We start from the raw sequence: 24,103 nt of genomic DNA on the forward strand, positions 1-24,103 counted from the left end.
ACAGTAGTAAGGGGGGTACATACAGAGTGATGATCACAATCTGACTAGATTGCTTAGAAATTAAGAACACATCTCTCCGTGTGTAGGGGTGTCGGCAACAGCGATGTGCGGCCCCGCGTGTCGCTATCGCCGGCTCTAGATTGGGTATGCATACATGCCCAATCTAGTGAGATTGCTCATTCACTGCCGGGTGAAATGAGCGGCCCCCCCCTGTCAATCCCCCCTCGCAGAGCACACATCGCGCTGTGTGCGGAGTGGGGGGAGAGATGTGTGCTGAGCGGTCTGTGATAGATCGCTCAGTACACATCTCCGGAAGAAATCTCCCGTGTGGACCCCCCTGTAGTCCTAAAGTTCTATGCTATAGTCCGTTTAGATGTATATTTTTATGGTAACTGAAATACCCACTACATTAAGATGTCAATATTTATAATAGTATCTGCTTGGTTATATTAACTGATGAGTGTTTGGGATTTTGTTTGGGATTTTTTTTTTTAAAGGGATCTTTAAAATATGGCCTGAAATCTTTGCTTTTGTCTGTGCTGATGATAATCACCATCTATCATATGGATCTTGCAGGTATCCAGACTATAGGTTGAGTTGACCATTAAAAGTTGGACAGTCATTAGGTCTACCACTCATGGTCAACATGCATTAGGTCGAAATGGTCAATAGGTCGACATGTAAAATGTCGACAATACTTATGGTTGACAGGTACTAAAGGTCATTGAGCTCAAATGGTCAACACACATATGGTCGACGCATTATTATTTTTTTTTGTAGCATTTTAATCACCTTTTTCATACTTTAACATCCACATGGATTACGATTGGGTATAGTAACCTGCCCGAAGCATGGCGAGCAAAGCGGTACACTAATTGGAGTTGCATTTGCTTTCACTGCAAAAAAAGTAAAAATGTCGTGTCAACCTTTTTCTGCAGCGGGGTACACTGGTATTCCACAGGGAATAACATCGGGGTGTAGAGTAGGATCTTGATCCGAGGCACCAACAGGATAAAAGCTTTGACTGTTCCAAGATGCTCAGCGCCGCCTCCTCTATGTCCCCGCCTCCGTGCACAGGAGCTCAGTTTGTAAGTTGGTGCCTGCAGTGCAGGCAGCTAACAGGCAGGGCTGCTCCAGCAGCCCTAAGAATAGCTATTTTAAAGAAGATAGAAGACTTTAAGGGCTGCAGCAGAGGCACTCTAGTGCTAGATATCATTCTGATATCTCCTGCTGCAGCTCCATCACCTCCCCCAGCTGCGCTGTATACTCCCGTTTCCCTGGTTGCCGGGAACTTACAGCGGAGGCTCTGGTTCTTCTCACACACACACTAACCAAAGTTCTCTGGAATTGCGTGGCCGCACTCAGGGAGAAGGCAAGATGGTCCCCCAGGCGGGACCCGCTGGAAATCGTGATCCATCGCGGCCATTAGGAGGCGGGCCGCGCGTGTTGGCATGGACACTGTGGCAGTACAGGGACCCCACTAGACCACCAGGGCAAGGGCACAGGTCGGATTAGGCTGTAATCTATTTTGTTAAGGCCCGCAGCACCTGGTGGTGAAGTCCAGCAAGGGGATAAGGCTCTGACCTGTAGCCCCTCCCCCAGCCAGTGGGCACCATTTAGAGTAAATGTTCACGCCCTGGAGCTGCATCTTTGTCTCCCTCACTCCCTGTCAGCGTTTGGGCGCCATTACACACATGCTGTGCTGATTCTGGGACTGCTGGGTGATGCCTCCTCTGTAAAGCCGCCTGCATCATCAGCGCTGTGCATTTACAGGACACTTAACTCTACATGTCATTTAGACAGTGTTCGTTAAGAACAAGTGCATACTTCAGGGTTATTTAGTACAAGTACCCTGTGATATTCATCCAGTTTTTACTGTGCATTGATACATCTGTTTATTTACATAGCTTTACTCAGTAATAGTATTGCTAGTCCAGTGCAGTTTTATTGTATGTCCTAATTCCTGCATTGTACATGTGACTGTGTGTGCATATAGTTGCTGGGTAATTTTTACTCCACGTATCTCACTCCTACTGCTATCCCTATATTCTGTAACTGAGGAGGCTCTGTGCGTCAGGGTTATTAGATAATATAGGTATTTTACAGGATATGCGTATTTTGTATTTTTCTCTGTTTTTCACATTTTACCTCAGAAATCCTCTGTTTGTGCTGTCACACTGCACGGGGGGTTTGTGTGAGGTATTATATCTGCTGATTATTGTACTGTCACCCGTGGTTTACGCTTTCATATCATGTCGGCTACAGGGGGGCGATGGGTCTGGGGCCGATTCCGCTGTGCGCGGTTATGATGTCCCAGATGCATTTGAGGATAACATGGCTGTGGAGGGTTCAGGTTTTGGGGGTTCTGTACCCCCCGGTGAGTTTGTAACAACGGGGACACATGAGGGCCCGCCTTGGGCTGCCTTTTCTAATTTACTGACTACGCTGTTAACTAGACTTGCGCCCCCTATGGGACCTCCTGTGCCTTATATGGTGCCTGCGGTGAATCCGCCACGGACAGATGCTCTGTCCACTCAGTTACAGCAATTGAATAAATCTTTGGATAAACGTATTCCTGACCCTCGCCCGCCTAAGACGAAACCTAAGAAGTCCTCTAAGCGGGCTGTTACTTCCTCTCAATCCACGCATGGGCCGGATACCTCTTCCAATGAAGATGGCGTGTATACGGACCCCACAGACTCTGATCATGACGTTTCTGATGGGGAATCTGTTTCACAGGTGGATGTTCGGCTCATTCTTCAGATTGATGATGATGATCCTGAGCCTGCTACTACATTTAAGAAACCGGACAGGTTCAAATGTCAGAAGGTTATTAAATTGGTTTTACCTCCTTCTGACCACTTGGCTGACATAGTCAGGAATCCTGTTAGAACCCAGGAAAGAAATTCAACCCGCACAAGAAGATGCTAGCCCGCTATCCCCTTGTGGCAGAATTGAGTAAAAATTCGGAAACGCCACTGTCGGTGGATTCACAAATCGCTCGGCTGGTGGTGTCATCTGCTCTGCCTGTCACTACTGTCACTTCTCTCAAGGAGCCGACGGATAAGCGTGTGGAGGGCTGCTTAAAAGCTATCTATACCCTTGGCGCATAGGCCCACCATTGCGGCTACTTGGGCCGCAGAAGCTATTGAAGCGTGGTCTCAGGAAATAGAGGCTGAGTTTCCGTCCAATTTTTCAGAACATGCCAGACAATGTTTCTCTTATATTGTCACTGCATTTCATTACATTAAAGAAGCAGCTTCAGATGCAGGTGTTCTGGCAGCCAAGGGTGCTACAACATCCATTTTGGCTTGCCGTATTCTCTGGTTGCGGTCCTGGTCTGTGGAGGTGCTCCCGTTTAAAGGAAACATCCTCTTTGGTGGTCCTGGTCTGTGGAGGTGCTCCCGTTTAAAGGAAACATCCTCTTTGGTGAGGATCTCAACAAGATTGTCGATGACTTTGCGTCTGCTAAGACTGCATGTCTGCCTAGTACTACTCCGTCAGGCCCGAAGGCTAAGAGTACTTCCTTTCATTATTTTCACCCGCCGGGTAAAGCAAAGGGTCAGGTGTACCTGAAACAGTCTCGCACTTCCAAAACAGCCGGCTTCCAAATCTGACAAGCCTGCGGCATGACGGGGCGGGCCTCCCCCTGAGGGATCCCAGGGTGGGAGGCCGACTTCTACAGTTCACCCAGGTATGGTTGAAGACCACTTCAGACGCTTGGGTGCGGGAAGTCGTCACTCACGGATACGCTATATCCTTCAAGACACTTCCCCCTTCTCGCTGTTGCCTGACGGACATCCCTTCGGATCAGGTGAAGGCAACAACTCTCCGTTCAGTGGTACAATCCCTCCTGGATACCTGAGTGGTAGTACTGGTGCCTCTGGCTCAGAGGGGCAGGGGGTACTATTCAATGTTGTTCCTAGTCCCCAAACCGAATGGTTCCTCCCGGACCATTCTCAACCTCAAATATTTGAACAAGTTTGTGAGGGTCTCCAAGTTTCGTATGGAGACCCTTCGCTCTATTGTCCTGGCTTTGGAACCAGGGGACTATATGGTATCCCTGGATATACAGGATGCTTACCTGCATATCCCTATTACCATATCACATCAGCAATACCTGCGGTTTTCTATTGGCAATCTCCATTACCAAATCCGGGCCTTACCGTTTGGTCTGACCACGGGTCCGCAAATTTTTACCAAGGTCATGGCAGTTATGACGGCTTTCCTCCGCCGTCGTGGGCATCGGGATCCTGCCGTATTTGGATGATCTGCTGATACTGGCCAATTCCCCAGAAGTTCTTCTCCGTCATTTGGATCTGATAGTACAGTTTCTGCAAGCCCATGGGTGGCTCATCATCTGGAAGAAATCATCCCTGGTCCCTGCCCAGAGCATGGTGCATCTTGGGAGCGTTGTTGGACACACATAACCAAAGGTTGTTTTTGTCACAGGAGAAAGTCCTGAAGCTTCAGGACAAGATACATTGCTTCCTCTCTTGTCCGCGTGTGTCGATACACTCGGCGATGTAAGTACTAGGCCTCATGGTGTTGGCTTTCGACATGGTGGAGTATGCTGAATTTCATTCCCGCCCTCTGCAGAAACTGATTCTTGCCAAGTGGGACGGCCTGCCTCACCAGATCAGGTCTCAAATGATCTCCTTGTCCGGAGTCCGTCTGTTACTGACCTGGTGGCTGAAGGACCATCAATTGAGCAGGGGTCGTCCCTTCAGGATTTCCAACTGGGTCCTGACGACGGATGCTAGTCTGAGGGGTTGTGGCACGTTTTCGGAGCAACACTCTCTCTTTTGGTGGACCAGGGAGGAGTCTCTCCTTCCAATAAACATTCTGGAATTGCGGGCAGTGGGGGTCATTCCGAGTTCGCTCGCAAGTGGATTTTAGCAGATTTGCTCATGCTAAGCCGCCGCCTACTGGGAGTGAATCTTAGCATCTTAAAATTGCGAACGATGTATTCGCAATATTGCGATTACACACCTCGTAGCAGTTTGAGTAGCTCCAGACTTACTCGGCATCTGCGATCATTTCACTGCTTGTCGTTCCTGGTTTGACGTCACAAACACACCCAGCGTTCGCCCAGACACTCCCCCGTTTCTCCGGCCACTCCTGCGTTTTTTCCGGAAACGGTAGCATTTTTCCCCACACGCCCATAAAACGGCCTGTTTCCGCCCAGTAGCACCCATTTCCTGTCAATCACATTACGATCGCCAGAACGATGAAAATGCCGTGAGTAAAATTCCTAAGTGCATAGCAAATTTACTTGGCGCAGTCGCAGTGCGGACATTGCGCATGCGCATTAAGCGGAAAATCGCAGCGATGCGAAGATTTTTACCGAGCGAACAACTCTGAATGACCCCCAGTATTCAATGCTCTGAAACTGGCCCGGCATCTGGTACTGAACAAGCCTGTTCAAGTACAGTCAGACAACGCCACCACGGTGGCGTACATATATCATCAAGGCGGCACTCGAAGCCGCATGGCAGTGTTGGAAGTGTCAAAGATTCTTCAGTGTGCGGAACGCCATCTGCCAGCCATATCGGCAGTATTCATTCCGGAGGTCCTCAACTGGGAGGCGGACTTCCTCAGTTGTCGGGATGTACATGCCAGAGAGTGGAGCCTTCATCCAGAAGCATTTCAACTCCTAGTGGACAAGTGGGGCCTACCAGATGTAGACCTGATGGTGTCTCGACACAATCGCAAGGTTCCGGTCTTCGGAGCAAGAACAAGGGATCCTCAAGCGGCGTTCATGAACGCACTGGCAATTCCATGGAACTTTCGGCTGCCGTACGTGTTCCCTCCGGTGTCACTCCTGCCCAGAGTAGTGAGGAAGTTCAAGCAAGAAGGAGGAATCCTTCTTCCAATAGCTCCAGTGTGGCCCAGACGGCATTTGGTTCTCAGACCTACAGGATCTCTTGCGGAAGCAGAAGAGGACGCTCTAGCAACGACCAGACCTCCTCATTCAGGGCCCTTGTGTTTACCAGGACTTGGCCCGACTGGCTTTGACGGCGTGGCTCTTGAAGCTTCCGTACTGAGGGCCAAAGGATTTTCTGAGGCGGTCATTCAAACTATGTTGAAGGCCTGTAAGCCGGCATCTGCTCGGATTTACCATAGGGTCTGGAATTCTTACTTTGCTTGGTGCGCATCTAACAATCATGACGTTTACAAGTTTAGTGCGGCCAAACTTTTGGCCTTCCTACAACAGGGCCTGGACTTGGGCCTTTGGCTGGCCTCCCTCAAGGTTCATATTTCTGCCTTGTTGGTATAGTTTCAGAGAACAATTGCGACTCTGCCCGATGTTCATACTTTCAGGGTGTTTTACGGATTCAACCTCCCTATGTCCCACCTGTGGCTTCTTTGGGATTTGTCGGTGGTTCTGGAGGCTTTGCAAGAGTCTCTGTTTGAACCTCTTGAATCCGCAGACCTTAAGTGGCTTTCCCTCAAGGTCTTGTTTTCTGCTAGCTATTACTCCTGCTGGACGGGTATCAGATTTGGGTGCCTTGTCTTGTAGGTCCCCCTATCTGATTTTTCACCGTAACAGGGCGGTTCTTCAAACGTGCCCTGGTTATCTACCTAAGATGGTGTCTTCTTTCCACCTTAACCAGGATATTGTGGTTCTGGCCTTTGTCTCTCCGGATTTATCCTCCAAAGAGCGGTCTTTGGATGGGGTACGGGCTCTCCGTATCTATGTGAAGAGGACATCCTCCGTTAGGAAGTCTGATTCTCTCTTTGGCCCTCATTCCGAGTTGATCGCTAGCTGCTTTCGGTCGCAGCGCGGCGATTAGGTGAAAAAGCGGCATTTCTGCGCATGCGTGCGGGCCGCAGTACGCACGCGCGAAGTACTTTCACACAAAACTGCAGTTTTACACAAGGTCGAGCGACGCTTTTCTGTCGCTCTGTTGATCGGTGAGTGATTGACAAGAAGTGGGTGTTTCTGGGTGGTAACTGGCAGTTTTCAGGGAGCGTGCTAAAAAACGCAGGCGTGACAGGTAAAAACGCAGGCGTGCCTGGGGAAACGGGGGGAGTGGCTGGCCAGACGCAGGGCGTGTTTGTGACGTCAAAGCAGGAACTAAACTGAGTGAAGTGATTGCAAGGTAGGAGTAGGTTTGGAGCTGCTCAGAAACTGCATGGAAATTTTTACGAGCATTCTGCTAACCTTTCGTTCGAACTACTGCTAAGCTAAGGTACACTCCCAGAGGGTGGCAGCCTAGCGTGTGCACTGCTGCTAAAAGCAGCTAGCGAGCGATCAACTCTGAATGAGGGCCTTTGTACTGTTTGGTTTTCACAAACGTGGCTGGCCTGCTAATAAGCAGACCTTGGCCAGATGGATTAGTATGGTGATTGCACATCCTTATGTACAGGCTGGCCTTCCAGCTCCTGCTAACATTAATGCCCATTCTACTCGGTCTGTTGGACCTTCTTGAGCGGCCTGCCGTGGTGCGACCCTTGAACAATTGTGCAAGGCGGCTACTTGGTCCTCAGTGAACACGTTCATATGGTTCTATGCCTTTGATACTTCCGCCTCCCAGGATGCCTACTTTGGACGCCGGGTTCTTGTGCCCGCTACAGTGCGTCCCCTCCCATAAGGAACTGCTTTAGCACATCCCCGATGTTATTCCCTGTGGATTACCAGTGTACCACGCTGCAGAAAAGGAGATTTATGGTAAGAATTTACCCTTGTTAAATCTTTCTGCGAGGTACACTGGATTCCACAGGGCGCCCACCCTGACGCACTTAGCTTCTTTGGGTTGGTATTAGCTGCTGATACCTTCTCCTGTCGTGAGAGTGTGGTGTATGTGGCTACTAACTGTTGTCATCTCTTTTGCCTGCTACTGCATTGGACTGGTTAACGAAACTGAGCTCCTGTGCACGGAGGTGGGGTTATAGAGGAGGCAGCGCTGAGCATCTTGGGAACAGTTAAAGCTTTTAGCCTATTGGTGCCTCGGATCAAGATCCTACTCTACACCTCAATGTTATTTCTTGTGGAATCCAGTGTACCTCGCAGAAAGAGATTTAACAAGGGTAAGTTCTTACCATAAATCTCCTTTTTGTTGACATTTTGTCATGTCAACCTTTTTATGTGTCGACATTTCTTACGGTCTACTTTTTTCATGTAGATCATAAGACCCTGGCGACCATTTGACACTGTTGACCAAATGCATGTCGACCATTAGAGGACTGTAGACCTTTTGCTTGTAGATCTAATGATCCACACCTATCTTTCACCAGGGAGGAAGCAGCTGCAACAGGTGTTCCACCTCTGCACAGTATATAAAGTATATAAAATGGCCATACATCCCTTATTATGGCCATATTTTCAGTTTTTCCAGGTGTGGAAAGAAGCCATTTAGATATACATGTAAATTGGCACACACTTGTACAGATGCTCTTTCCTGAAGAGCTATAGGGGTATATGCAATTGCGGTCGAATTGCCGCAAATGTCGAAAAATGGGGCATTTTCGACACAAAAAAATGATTCGACAATACAATGCAGTACTTTTCGACAAAAAAACGTCCGTTTCAAATTCGACTTTTTGCAATTCGACAGTTGTCAAATTCGACATGTCTGCAATGGTAAAAATGCGGCTTTTCGACAAAAGTATATTCAATTGAAGAATGTCGATTCGACAACAGTGCTTTTCGACAGTCATTTCGTCGGTTTCAGTCCGCCTCATTTTGCTGGCGGGATCTAATAAAAATTTTAAAAAACATGTTTTTTTTTGTGGGTTTTTTTTTATTGCGAATAGCATATCTATTTATATTAGAAGGGATTATGTACTTGGTTTGTCTATTAGGAGCCACAAGTATTATTTATATATTTTTTAAAAGAATATATATATTTTTTAATGACTAAAATAATATGGAGAGATCAGAGAATGTTTTTCAGTGGGAATGTGTAAAAAATCCTGAAAAAAAAATGTGTGGGGTCACCCCTCCAAAGCATAACCAGCCTCGGGCTCTTTGAGCCGGTCCTGGTTGTAAAAATACCGGGGAAAATATGACAGGGGATCCCCCGTATTTTCACAACCAGCACCGGGCTCTGTTTTTTGTAGCAGAACTACAAGTCCCAGCAAGCCTCCCCCGCAAGCTGGTACTTGGAGCCTCCCCCGCAAGCTGGTACTTGGAGAACCACAAGTACCAGCATGCGGGGGGGGGGGGGGGGCGCTGGTACTTGTAGTTCTACTGCAAAAATAATACCCAAATAAAAACAGTACACAGACACCGTGATAGTATAACTTTATTACATACATGCACGCCGGACCCTCTGTGACAGGAGTCACGGGGGGTCCCGGCAGTCGGGGAAAGGGGTCCCATGTGTAAACATGGGACCCCTTTCAGTACGTGGTCCGGGATTTTCGTTTTTTTTTTTTTTTTCAAGTACGAGGATTACAAGTAGAAGAGGACAGATCTACACTGGATTTTGGTGAGTATAATTTGGATTCTACTTGGAGAAGGGGACCGAGTCGGCGTGTGAACATAGGTAAGTATGTGTGTGTCGGCGTGCATGTATGTAATAAAGTTATACTATCACGGTGTCTGTGTACTGTTTTTATTTGGGTAATTTTTTTTGCAGTAGAACCACAAGTACCAGCGGGCCCGTCCCCCCCCCATGCTGGTACTTGTGGTTCTCCAAGTACCAGCTTGCGGGAGAGGCTTGCTGGGACTTGTAGTTCTGCTACAAAAAACAATATTCTTTATTTTGTCACTTGGCTATCAGCCTCCCATCCGCAGCCCTTGGATGGCGGGGACAGCCTCGGGCTTCACCTCTGGCCCTTGGGTGGCTGGAGGGGGGGGGACCCCTTGATATAAGGGGTCCCCACTCCTCCAGGTAACCCCGGCCAGGGGTGACTAATTGGGGATTTAATGCCACGGCCGCAGGGACCGATATAAAAGTGTCCCCCGGCTGTGGCATTATCTCTCCAGCTAGTGGAGCCCGGTGCTGGTGTGAAAAATACGGGGGACCCCTACGTCTTTTGTCCCCCGTATTTTTGGCACCAGGACCGGACGCAGAGCCCGGTGCTGGTTGTGAAAATACGGGGGATGACCTGTAATTTCCCCCCCGTATTTTTACAACCAGGACCGGCTCAAAGAGCCCGAGGCTGGTTATGCTTAGGAGGGGTGACCCCACGCATTTTTTTTCAGGATTTTTTACACACTTTTGTGCCGTCCATGAAGTCGATTACAGGACGCACACTATCGTCAATTGGTCCGTTTTTTGACAGCGGGACTGTCGAATCCATTTTTTATTGAATATGTCGAATTCGGGTCCCGGCGGGAGGGTATGTGACTGTCGAATTGTGTCGAATTTAAAAACGGTTGAATTCCAGCCGGATTTCGACCGCAATTGCATATACCCCCATAGTATTTTGAAGTTGTGTCCAATTCTACAACCGCTCCTCAATGTTACATTTGGTTGAAAAATAAAATAACAAAAAACAAACTACAAAACATTGGACAAAAATGCATATGTGGATCAGTCCTGTAACTATTGCCGACTTGTTTTTAATTGCCTCTATTGATGACCTTTTTATTTTCAGTTAAAAACTTTCTTTTATTTAATTTACTACTAAATCATCACCTTTTGTTTCTCCCTCTTCCCCTAGTTCTGGTTACCGGACACATTCGGCTATTCTGCTCAGCTGCCCCAATTAATGAATGGTTGTGGGATCCATCGCTTCCTCACTCAGAAGCTCAGTTGGAGTCTGGTCAATGCTTTCCCTGTAAGTCCCAGTAGAGATCTGTGTTGTTTGATACCCCACAGTGGTAGTGTACTTGCCAAATAAACCAATTGTGCCTTTTTGAACTACATAAAATGTGGATGGTTTATGTATGTAAGTATGTATATGTGTGTGAATGTATGTGTATATGTGTGTGTGTGTGTATGTATGTATGTATGTATGTATGTATGTATGTATATATATATATATATATATACACACATACACACATACACACACACACACACACACACACACACACACACACACACACACACACACACACACACACACACCCATTATGCTTTTGGTAAGTGTCTGTATACATACACTTTGCTCGGATGTAGATTAGAAAGGACTATTTCATTTTCGTCCACTAGGGGCCACAGGATTCATTACACTGGGTATAGGGCCCGATTCAGTAAGACTTTAATCATTTTGCTAGCAATGCTGGGGGCCGCCCAGCATGCTGACTGCTACCTCACCCCCCCTCAACAAGCAGAAATAGAGGATGCTTCCCGATCGCAGTGGCTGCGTGTAACATCATGCAGCCGCCGTGATCACGCCCCGTTCATGCCGCTCCGCCCCCTGTTTGGCCACCACCGCCCCCGCAACGCTCTGTCTCCGCCCTGGAAACGAAGCATTGCCGCCCACCTCTACCTGATTGACAGGCAGAGACAATCGCATTTTCTGTGGCCCCTCCGCAGAAAGTGCGAGTGCATGCACAAGATGGGCGGTTCACATGCGCCCACTGGGTGATCGCAATAATTCCAGTTGGATCGCGATTTGCGATCAAACCTGAATTAGCCTCATAAGCTGGATAGGGAGCGAGGCAGGCACCAAAGAGTTACTACTTTCTTCCCAGCATGCCCCAGCCTCACTGTCCCCTATATCCCGCCCCCAACCCAAGGACTGACCGTATTTTTATTGGTGCCGGGCAGGAGGCACCTTTTAAAAGTGGGGGCTGTACAGTATATCAGCCCTGATTTATTTTATTTTATTTTCATTTTTTTTTTCTCTTACAACAAGATGAGCAGTGGTGCGGGTGGACACTGCAAGCGCCAGCACGCTGCTCCGACACCCAGCGACGATGGCGGCAGCACCAGCGACCGGGTCGGTTGCTTCCGCTGCGGACCTCCAGGATGGCGGCGCCTCTGGAGGACCTGCAGCCGCAAGCTGAGCCGGGACGGTGAGTAAGGCCAGCTCCCTGTTTGTGGCGATCTCCCCCCGCTAGCGGGAGACGGCAGGGGGAAGGTACAGTGGAGGCCCGGGTAAACTGTGCCTTTTTTCCAATAGAACACCAGGGCATTTGCCACAGGTCAGAGCTGGGTCCCTGGAGTTTTACACCTGTAGGGGAGGTGAGCCTAACCTGTAGCCCCTCCCCGCCACTGAGGCATGCTTGAAGCCAGGCTTTCTGCCTGCCTCAAGATTACTTCTCCTCCCTGTCACCTGCACTGGATAATTAAAGCAGGTGCTGTAGGTTAAGATCATTGTACTAGCAGGAGTACTGTGTTGGTGGAACACACTACTACACCAGCACTAAAGGAGAGGGAGGTTTGGCCACTGTCTCCCCTGTACCTTGCTCTTGGAGCCTGGTCACTGCGTCGCTCCTTCCTGTTATCTATAGCTGAACAGTTGAGTATAATTGCCCACTATTAGTGCATGGAGAGGTGCCTGTGTACCTGGGTGTGGAGTTTGTATGTTCTCCCATGTTTGGAGGAAATTGCCTAGGATCTGAAAGTTAATATCCATTTGTACATAACCTATGGATATCCTGCTGCTACCCCAATAACTGTTGTTGAGGTATGCTTTACTCTATTGCACTCCTAATATGTCATGCACTCTGTTGTTTCACTAGTGTCTGGCACGTGGTTTGGCACTGCACTGTATGTATTTCAGATGCCAGTTACCAGGGATGTTAGTGCCTCGCACTTATAGAGTTGGTGTCCCCACACACACACACACTCACACTCACACACACACACACACACTCTCTCTCTCTCTCTCTCTCTCTCTCTCTCTCTCTCTCTCTCTCTCTCGGGCTGACAACTGACTCCACGACCCCCACCCCCTAGCTAGGGGGCTGACACTCTGTGCTGGCCCTGTGTCATATTGCTACAGGGGGGTGGCTGTGGAGGCAGTACTCCGCATGGTACCCGCTGGACCACCTCTGTGCAGCTGCTGATTGATCCAGTCTCCTGAAGGTTGGGGATGGACTACTCCTCTGGGGGTATAGTCCCCATAAGCTTAGGGAGTTAGAGCTGCAGAGCATGAGGGTCTCTTGCAGAGGGGGCAGTTCACTCCTGCTTGTCGCGCAGGGCCCCGGGTTTCAGTTACAGAAGGACTCCTTCTTTGGCTCACCTAGAGACCGCCTAGCGGGTACATAGTATCAGCCGATTTTTTTTGTGGGCCATGTGGCTTCGCTTAACCTATTTTCGACACTTGGTCGCTCAGAGATCCACTGGAATCGATGGAAGGAAATCAGGAGTATTTTCTGAGGATTGCTCTACTCAGAAGTAGAAACCCCAGAATACCTACAGCCACACCACACTGGACATGCCCACTCTCATCTGATCTTTGAAGCTAAGCAGTATTTGGCCTGGTTAGTACTTGGATGGGAGACCACTTGAGAATACCAGGGGCTGTAGGTCTAGTCAGCAGAAATTCTAACACAGGGTAGTGGCCATTGATAGGGGTCAGACCTTGCCCCTCCTTACAAGGCTCCATGCAGCACTGCATCGGTCCTCTCAGGGACACAGGCTCTGCTTCTTGGTCTTATCATATACCACTCCCTCATTTATAGGGCCTAGGTAGTTAAGGCCATTGCTAGCTTTGTGGTAACATTGGAGCTTCTTACCTATGAGGCCAGTAAGACAGAGTTGCTAACTCTGGGTTTACGTCCTAGAAAGGTCATTCACCTACTCGGTGAGTGCAACCAGGTCCTACAGCTACACTATGTATGCCCAATGTCATCTGTTTTTGGAAGCCAAGCAGGGTTGGGCCTGGTAAGTGCTTGGATATGAGACAACCTGGGAAAACGAGGTGCTGTAGGTTTGGACACTGGAGGGTTATTCTTCAGGGGGTTGGTTGCCATGGTAGTGACTGAGAGCACCTTGTGCCTCCATTCCAGGCATATGGACTCCACCCCTACCAAAACTTGGATGGTCCTCCCTCCGCCGCATGCAGGGCAGGAGACGATGCGCTCTTGCGGCGGGATCCGGACAAGATGGTTTCCACACTGGCATCTTCCATAACAATGTTTATACTTTAGCTGCACCAGCTCGGTCCTGGACTTCCTCCGCCTGCAGGGCAGGATTAAGAGTCTGGCTTTTTTTTGGTACCTACCTCTATCCAGGTGGTTCGCAGCCCTGTGCTTAAGGGCCCTGGATAGCCAGACATCCAGCACCCAGACCAGCTACAGTCTTACTGTGTGATGGGCAGGTCCTCATCCGGGGGGTTTGCCGGAATGGGGGCCGATGTCTCCACAGTGGATTAGGACCTCACCGAACATTTGGGTCAGAGAAGGGAGTCTTTCAGGGTTTTGCTCTGAATTTAGGGTAGACCCTCAGTAGTTTCAGCCTCTGTTTTCTGTGGGATTGCGGTTAGACTTTTGCTCGTCAGGAGTCAGTGGACTTCCTCCTGGTCTCCAGGGTCATTGTCCTGGCTCCCCATACCTTACGGGGGCTATCTGCAGCAGCCCTGTGTTAGTTTCAGCGGTGCACAGCACTTATTGTCCTATTCTCCATTTCCAGTTGTTAACTGGGTCTTCAGTTCCCCGGTTCTGTGAGGAGTCCCTGTTCCCCTTAATGAGGGTTTGGGCACTGGGAGATTATACGGCATCCCAGAGCATTTAGGATGCAGTTTTGGCTGTTTTGCTTGTCTTGATGTCCTCAGGTTGGGCATGCAGGTACATTACTACCACTTCGGACATGGCTGTTCAGGTCAACGACATCCGTGGTTGGTTGTGGCTGCACATCTGCGTCACAGGGATGTCGGGCATCCGCCACATTTGGTCGACCTCCTTCTCTGGGCTCAGTCCCCAGAGTTCTTGACAGCACACATTCAGAAGATGGTGGAGCCTTTTCAGCCTAGGGGCTGGAAGCTCGAGGGGCAGACTTGTCTTGCCACTTTCACAAGATACGCTACATTGCAGAGTTCAGCTATCCAGTAGATCTTGCCCCTATAGGACTGGTTGCGAGCCCTGCTGTCACATACTTCGTGCTATCTTCAGTCCTGGGAGAGTGTTCATCCATGACTACAGGCGGACCCTTACGGCTTCGCAGTAGCTACGTGCACAAGGGGGAATCTGTTCAGTTCTGCCCTTGTCCTCTTAAGCTTGGACCAGATCTCTTTGGCACATACAATTTCAGGATCCTGGTCCTCTCACAAGGGGTTCACCACTCCTTCGCAGAAGGGTGGCTCAAGTACAGCCTGGACTACTGTCCCTGTCCTTTGGTATTCAAGACTGGGACTTGATTACCTCTGATGTCAGTCCTCAGCTCTGGGGAGGAGGTTTCCTATGGTCCCAGGTATCAGGACAGGACACCTCCGGTTTGCCAGCTCCCCATCCAGGGCTGGGGGTCTAGGCTGTTTGTTGAGTGCTTGACTCTGTGTCTCTCCTTGGGAGTCCTCACACGAAAGGGTTTCAACTGCTGGTCGGCCGTTTGGACCTTTCAGGATTAGACGTGATACGGTCTTGCAGGACCTCTGGGTGCCGAGTTCCGGTTCCCATGCTGGGAACCTGCACCCTGTCTAGTAATTGCATCAACGACTCACAGTCCTCTTCTCTGTAGGGGACAGGATCGACCTCCTCGGTTCTCAGGGCCTTGTTCGGCATCCTGGACAAAACAGTCTTTTTTTTTTTTTTTTTTTTTAAATAAAGGAATGGCTTTGGCGACCTCTGTCCTACAGTCACGGGTTTTTCCACAGAGCCTTGAAAACCACTTCGGAATGACGTTGTTAAGGATCTCTCAAAGGTTTTGCTCCCTGTTCATTCAGTTTTTCAGGCCTGCTGGTTTTTCCCCAGACAGTTTGAGACATGAGTCTACAAGTTTCATCTTCTAGAGTCTTGGCTCGGTCAGTCCGTTTTTCTATGTCAGCAGGATCAATTCTCAATCATCTGATCCTTCTCAGGCCTGTCTTCCTGTTTGGCTTCTGTTGATACCCCCAGTTGCTCTGGGGGATGTGTCCCAGGTTCTTCGGTCCCTCCTCTCGGCTCCTTTTGACCCGTTTGACACAGGTCACAAACGTTGGCTCCCCTGGTGGACCGTTGGACAGTTTCTTGGACTGGTTGGACTTCTTGCCTTCGGTGGCTTCCAGGTTCTGGGGTCACCTGTGCATGGTCCTTCGTCCTGGTTGTTCTGTGGACTCTCTGAAGGCCTATGGACCGGGTCTCTGGATGATCACTGTTCGGACTCCCACATATTAGGCTGGCCAGCTTCTCTACAGGCCTGGGCCAGGTTGCTTCAGCGCCCTTTCGCTGGGCTGCTTTAACTGCAGGGGTTTTCTGTTCCTTCTGCTGGTTTAGCTTGGACTTCTTTGGGGCAGCTTCCGGTGGGGCCCCTGTTGCGCAGCTTGCAGGGAAGCCTTGTGACTTCTGCTCTGACCTTTGTCAGGTTTTTAGGTGTTGGACTCCCGGCTTCAGAATTCATTGCTTCAGGCATAAGGTCCTTTGTGCAGTCCAGGAGCGTCCCCACCCTTGAGTGGACAGCTTTGGGTCATCCCAGTGTAAAGAATCGAAAAAGCAAACAGGATTTATGTTCTTACCTTGTTAAATCCTTTCCTTTGAGTCCATGGGGGCACAGGACACCCTCCCGGACGCACCTGTCCTGTGGGAAATTCTTCCTATACGTGGTGGTGTGTGGCCGGTCATCCTATGAGTGTATCTCTAGGGGTGTTGTGGTTTTCCTGTCTGCTCTTTTCCAGCTCCTTCCCGGGGCTTACTAACAAAAACTGGCAGACCTTGGGTTCGGGGCGGGATATAGGGGATAGGGTGGCTGGGGCATGCTGGGAAGAAGGAGGTAACTCTTTGGTGCCTGCCTCGCTCCCTATCCAGCCTGTACCCAGTGTAATGAATCCTGTGCCCCCTGTGGACTCAAAGAAAAGGATTTAACAATGTAAGAACATAATTCCTATTTTTGCAGCAAAAGTAAAAATGTCACTTTAGAGTACCGTTTGCATTTTGCGTGCGCTTCCGCGATTAGCGGTTATTTCTGCAAAAGCATTGTGCTTCAACGCAATCGCATTTTGATTGACAGGAAGCCAGTGTTTAGGGGAGGAAACGTGTAGTTTTGTGGGTGTGTCTCTCATGTCAGTGATGACCACTTCCAGTCTCTTGCAGATGAATTGTGGAAGACCTTGCCTGGCGCAGATAAAAAAAAAAAAAAGTCTTTGGTATTTGCGTATTGTTATGCGATCGCATTGCGATGCATTTGCAATTTCTGCAATGGGCGTTTTTCTTTCTATTTCTGGGTGGCAACTATTTGATCGCAGTAATTGCTTTTTAGCAAGATTAATGATCCAACATGAATAGGGTCCTTTGCACGAATGAGTGTACCCGAGAATTCTCCAATCGAATTAATAATGCCTATTCATGGTACTTGCAGCGGGGGGTTTTGAAAATTGTCTGCCAAATGCCATGTGAGAGACATGTATGAAAAAGTGGTGCAACCTCCCTAGATCCAAGAAAAGTGACAATTTTGTTTGCAGAATCATACAGAAGGCTGTTAGTGTGCAGAAGGAGAGTACTGGAAGTTTTTAATTCATATCAAATGGTTGATTTGTGCATTACAAAAAAAATATATAAAAAAGTTAACTTTTTGTCATTTACTTTCATACGAAAAATAAAAGTTGGAAAAGAGATGCTTTTGGGGTACTTTGAGATGACTTTAAAAAAATAAGAAAAAAATAAGAAAAGATAAAAAGCAATTATTAAACAAAAAATATGGGGTGCATAAAGCAACAAAAAGTTGATTTTGGGTTAATTTGAGACCATTCTTTAAAAAAACAAACACCAAATTACATTTAATTATTGAACTAATTTAGCTAATTGGAAACTTTTCAATTGCCTAATTACTTATGTGGGAGGGGGTTTGGAGTTGACCAGTGGGTTCTGCATATTGGCCAGACATGGTTACTTTAAAATAAAAAAATTTCCCTGTCATCTCTCACCCTCAGTTAGGGCTTACTCTGACTGGTTCATTGCAAGTTTCCAAATGAATTGCAAAATTAATTAGCAATGCAGATTTGCAAAGAAAACTGCAACTTGCTTTATGAAAACGTGCACCTAATTGGCTTGACCCCAAACTTGTTTATATTGGCATTGTCTCTTGTAGCATCATACATTCCACTGGGCCGGCATCGATGGATCTACAGTCCTGGCACATTTTCCTCCAGGTGATTCGTATGGAATGAAGGGCACAGTGGAAGAGGTGAGAGTAAATTGTTTGTGTGAATAGTTATTGCGTGTTGCTTAATTGTCTGTGTGTATCTATGTATAGTATATGTTTATATATCAGTGTGTATTAACCAAATAGGACAGGCAATTTCAGCTTTGATTTAAAGTCCTTAGGATCCCTAAAACAGAATACTTTAGAATTGATTATTCATCTATGCTTTCGGTTCTCCACTGCAGCCTATCAGATTGGTTGTTTTCTCCAAATCGGTAGAGGCAGGTTTGTAAAAGCATACCCCCCTGGATGGTATATAATCTAACGCCTCCTCTCTCACTGCATCTTTCCTGTCTCTGTGCTAGGTAGGTCAGATAGCATTTTGTTTTTCTCCATAGCTGGGTCTTCCCTCTCTCTTTGGTCATGTCAACACATCAACTGAGGCTGCTGGCTAAAGATGTGCTGACTGGCCTGGGTTATAATAATCTGTTACTTGCATAAATATTCAAAAAGAGTGCTTAAACTAATGACCTGTGAGGAGATGTATGAAGCAGTGAAAAGAGTGGAGCATTTGCCCATGGCAACCAATCAGCATTGAGGTAACATTTATCAAGTGCATTCTATAAAATTCTAAGCAGCTGATTGGTTGCCATGGGCAGCTTCTACACTTTCTCACTTCTCCACTCTTTTTACTACTTCATGCATCTACCCCTGTTTTCTTTACTGTACTGTAATAACCAAGAATTCTCTGCAGTACTTTATGAAACAGATGGACACTAAAGAGTAATTAGTGATCAGTGTTTTTCTTCAGTATCCTGTCAGAATCTGTGGGGAAAACATTAGATCCCAAGAAAAAGATTTTGATTTGGCAGTGCACTTGGGCTTGGCCACAATAATTACACACTTATTGGTATGAAAAAAAAATATTAAAAAGAAAGAGAGTATGTGACAGAATTTAAGAAAACCAGGTTGTGTAATTTCACGATCTAATGTATACTGTAAATTCAGTGGAAATGAATAGTAGTAGTACAGTATATAAAATTAAATGCTGCTGATTATATTATATCCTATCCGCCTTGTGAGTGTATAACGCAGATTGGTATTCAGGGGTTCATTTACTAAGCAGTGATAAGAGCGGAGAAGTGAGCCAGTGGAGATATTTCCCCATCAACCAATCAGCAGCTCTGTATCATATTATAGTATGCAAATTATAGATGTTACTTCAGTGCTGATTGGCTACCATGAGCAACTTCTCCACTGGCTCACTTCTCCGCTCTTATCACTGCTTAGTAAATGTACCCCTCAGTTAGATACTGCTGTATAGTCTCACAATTGTATCCGTAAGAATACCTTGTGCAGTCTAGCTACCATGTTTCACAATGTGTGAGTAAGGTTTCGTTACTATGTATCCAGATGTTCAACAACTGATTCAGCTGTGGATTATTAGGAGACAGTAGTTGCGGTAAAGTGAAATGTAAAGTATAGGTCTTGAGTGAAAGAGCTCAGTGGAGTTATGTCCATCTTGTTATTACCTAGGTTTTCTGATATAGTGTAAGCTTTATGTCCACAGGTTACCCATATTCTAAAGGCTACTTCCACACCTTGTCACATGTCCTCTCAAGCTGGTTCCATGAACAAGTCCAACAGTTCAGTGTACTGTTGTAGCAGTCACCTTGTCTCAAACCAATAGAACACCTTTGTTATGTGTAGGAAAAGATTTGCAGCAAGACCGTGCATCTGAGAAATCTGCACAAACTACATTTGCATGTATAATCTCTCTTGATTATACTATATAATATTTTATGTCTATTTTTTGTGGAGATTCCTGTAATGTCATGGTCACAAAGCTTGTATCTAGAGGAAAATTACAATAGGGCTATTTTTAAAAACACATTTTGCTAATGGAGCGGTCAATTAATCCTGAACCCCAGCACCTCTGCACAACACCTTTTTTCTTTTACTAAAGGAGCATGGACATCAAGATCCGTTTGCACTGTTTTTAAATCTCATTGATTTTAATTCACAATATTTTGCAGATGCTTAAAACTATGAAGAACAACCGGGATAAAGGTCGAGTCAACTGCAGTATTGTCCTATATGGCTATGGGGATGGCGGCGGGGGCCCTACTGGCAAGATGTTGGGAAGATTTAGAAGGATGGAGGATACAGATGGTCTGCCCAAGTCAGTACATGAAATGAACTCTGTGGGGACAAAAAGCACTACTAACCAGTTGCTAACAACTCAACTGTTATAAATTGCTACTATTCAACATATCATAGTACAAATAAATGATCTTATGGGAAAGTAGGACAGTAAAAATGCATTATGTCCCTTGGTTGCCATTGCATGTTGTCTGCATTGCAGAGTACAGCTATCTACTCCTGACCGATTTTTCTCTGCTCTGGAGTCAGACACTTCTCAGCTCTGCACCTGGGTGGGAGAACTCTTTCTTGAGCTGCACAATGGCACCTACACAACACAAGCACAGGTAATTCTATTTTATTCATGTGACCTCTATTTTTCTGCATTAACCCTTCACTTTGTGCTTTGACTTTGAATTCACAAGATAGCATTTGGTTTAAACTACAAGCTAATATGTAGTTTTGGAATGGGACGTGTGAACAATAATACTTTACCCACTCATCAGTAATACTATATTTTAATCTCGGACATGTGAACATTAATACTTTACCCACTCATCAGTAATACTATATTTTAATCTCGGACATGTGAACATTAATACTTTACCCACTCATTAGTAATACTATATTTTAATCTCGGACATGTGAACATTAATACTTTACCCACTCATTAGTAATACTATATTTTGATCTCAGCGTGAGGGATTAATAGATTAAATTGGTGCTGTTTACATTTCTCATTATGCATTGAAGCTAAAGAAAATACATGGAAAGAATAAATAGCTGCTTAGAATAATACAGCTGCTTCTCTCCCATTGTGTAATAGATCACTGTATCCTGTTTATATAGAGTCTCTCCTGAAATTAAAAAATCCCATAGATTGGGGAAAAGGACATTTTTACATTGTCCCTGTTTTATGATTTCACTGCACTGACTGATGAGTGAGTAGATGGTATTCCATAACATGCTGTGATCACATTGGCGCAGAACTTTTCAAATGACAAAACGGTCTTGAAACATTATTTCTTGTTTAGTTTAAGAAAGGGAACCGGCAGTGTGAGCAGTTACTGCACAATGTGGAATTCCTCAGCTCTATTGCCCTGGCCCATGAAGAGAGTTTCATGTATCCGGCTGATAAGCTTCAGCATCTGTGGAGGTAAATAATTTGTGCGTGTAGCATTCCTTTTTGGTTCATTTCCATTAGCGGCTACCTAGTGCTGGCGCTAAGCACATATAAACATACACGTAAAGATGTATTTAATATGTATGCTGGCAGTGACTCATGCAGAACCAGGGACTCAGCATTAGGCTTCACTCTCCTAAGTCCGCCCCCAGACTGTCCACTACACCCATAGAGTGGGAATAGAACCTGTGGCAAGCACAGCTCACCACTGAGCCTGCAGCGTGGCAAGCACAGCGAGCCCGCTAGGGGCTTCGTTGCGCTGGGCTCCGAACCTCCCCCTCCCGCCGGCATTCTGCGGCCGGGATCCCGGCCTCGGGATGCTGACTGCCAGGATCCTGGCCGCCAGTCACACAACACCAACCCCAGCACCGCTGCCGATCCTGGATACACTGCCAGCACATATATTACATACATCTTCCTAAGTGCTCAGCGGCCACCTCCTTGCACCAGGTAGTCAGTACTGCAGCTGCCGCTGTAAATTTCTGAAATGAAATAGTCCTGTTCCCCAAATCCCCCTTTTCAACAAATTTGCCTTAGAAAGTTCAGTATAAACACACTATCTAACTTAAAAGCTATTTGTTTGCTGTAAAAACACAATTACCCTATTTTTTTTTTCTACAATCCAAAACTCTAAAATTAATTCTTACTAGACCTAGCTGACAGCAGCTGGGCAGCCACTATATCTGTACTGTTTTCCCATGTATAGCAAAGTGAGATAAGCACCTATTGCTGATCATGTATAGCAAAGAGGCAGAAGACCAACATTCCTAGTAATGTATAGCGCAGAGAGTTAAGCCCCCATTTCTGGAAATGTCTAATTGAGAGAGAGGACACCCCATTGCCAGTTGTAGGCCATACATTAATTAGAGATTCCAGACCATCGTCCCAGTTCCATCCATACTGTGCATAGCACTATCTGTTTGCTTTTCTTTCTATACCTAATCCTATGCCACTTAACTTGCTCCTGGCACCTCTTCATCCAGTAGGTGTGGTTGAGGTGTTGGTAGAAAATACTCAAGGCACCAGGATGGTCAATGTTATAAGTGCTTAACCTTGTGACACCATAGAGGCCTTTTTGTGGATTTTTTTTGAACCCATGTAGGAGCATCTTCAAATTGTTGCACGACTATGGACATTCTGTACATTTAGTAAAGAAAGGTTGGTTAGGGGCCCAGCTCATACACTTATATGGCATTAGCTATGTGTCTGATGTTTCTTCAGCTTATATTGTTTTTGTCCTTCTCTACTGGTCAAGGTTACTTCTGTTGAATCAATTTCATGATGTATTACCAGGGAGCTGTATACAGCAAGTGGTTGAGGATGCTATTGGGTACTATGAGGGTAAGATTACAATGGATTTGTTTCCTTTTTGTAGTATTGTCTTAATTTATTTTAGTGTTTTTTTCTATTACATGTTGAATATGTGTGTACACAGTATATTGCATTGAATAACTATATGTTTTTTTTTGTGCCTTTTATGTGCAAAATATATCTAGAAATGGAAAGAATCAGCAATATCAGTATATCTAATCTATGTCAAGTAGTTGCACTGTTTACAGTATTGTGCAAAAGGTTTAGGCAGGTGTGGGAAAAAAGGTGCAAAGTAAGAATGCTTTCAAAAATAGAAGTGTTATTAGTTTCTTTTTTTTATCAATTAACAAAAGTGAATGAACAGAAGATACATCTAAATCAATTCAGTATTTGTTGTGACCAACTTTTGCCTTCAAAACAGCATCGATTCTTCTAGGTACACTTGCACACAGTTTTTGAAAAAACTTGGCAGGGAGGTTGTTGCAAATACCTTGGAGAACTAACCACAGATCTCTGTTGATGTAGGCATGCTCAAATCCTTCTTTTTATGTAATCCCAGACAGACTCACTGATGTTGAGATCTGGTCTCTGTGTGGGGCCATAGCATCACTTACAGGACTCCTTGTTCTTATTTACGGTGAAGATAGTTCTTAATGACATTGGCTGTATGTTTGGGGTCGTTGTCCTGCTGCACAATAAATTTGGAGACAATCAGTTGCTTCCCTATTGGTACTGAATGATAGATAAGTACCTGCCTATATTTCTCTGCACTGAAGTACAAAGAAACGGGCAACGTTGAGGACCGTAACTGCAGTGGTCGGCCACTTAGTGTATCAGATTAAAGACACATGCCCTTTTTCAAGCATGATTGGAGAGCCAGAGCATGATGAAAGCATTAGTGGGGCATAGAATGATATACCTTATACTTAAATAGAAGATGCTGTTGAACGTTTTCCTGATCTTTAAGTCAGAAAAGAGATCTTTGCCTTGTAGCAGTTAAATGACCCTACTCTGTTAAAAGCTAGAGAGAATGTTAAAGTGATTGAGGGAAACACCATAGACCCTGATAGTAGTTTGTCATATCCTCACATGGCAGTACGCCAGGATTTTTTGAATCAAGTGACTAAGAAAGGGGAAGATATTGTGAATTTGTAGTCTCCAAGACCTAAAGGAGAATTGTGCTAGACATAGCTTATGGTCCCATAACTGGGGTAGAAAAAACTGCTAAGAGAATTTTGTCTGGCCCGGGGTCCATAAGGAGGTATCTGAATATTGTGCATCATTGCCTGATTGCCAGTATTATGCTCCAAGGTCACATTTTAAAAGTCTGTTTGTCCCATTACCTATT

The 24,103-nt window shown here is 46.3% G+C and overlaps 1 protein-coding gene and 1 pseudogene across 1 annotated transcript in view; both read left to right on the forward strand.

Moving 5' to 3' along the window:
• MAN2C1 (mannosidase alpha class 2C member 1) overlaps nt 1–24,103 on the forward strand; it is a 136,469-nt gene that overhangs the window by 60,938 nt on the left and 51,428 nt on the right. Inside the window, exons 10-15 of the mRNA XM_063926304.1 lie at nt 10,618–10,734; nt 18,066–18,161; nt 20,156–20,301; nt 20,485–20,608; nt 21,296–21,417; nt 22,700–22,785. Of these exons, the coding sequence (XP_063782374.1) occupies nt 10,618–10,734; nt 18,066–18,161; nt 20,156–20,301; nt 20,485–20,608; nt 21,296–21,417; nt 22,700–22,785 (691 nt within the window). The remainder of the gene's footprint in view (nt 1–10,617; nt 10,735–18,065; nt 18,162–20,155; nt 20,302–20,484; nt 20,609–21,295; nt 21,418–22,699; nt 22,786–24,103) is intronic.
• On the forward strand, nt 13,264–13,382 carry LOC134939018 (5S ribosomal RNA; annotated as a pseudogene).

This window comes from Pseudophryne corroboree, chromosome 6 (genome assembly GCF_028390025.1).
Source record: "Pseudophryne corroboree isolate aPseCor3 chromosome 6, aPseCor3.hap2, whole genome shotgun sequence".
Lineage (NCBI taxonomy): Eukaryota > Metazoa > Chordata > Amphibia > Anura > Myobatrachidae > Pseudophryne > Pseudophryne corroboree.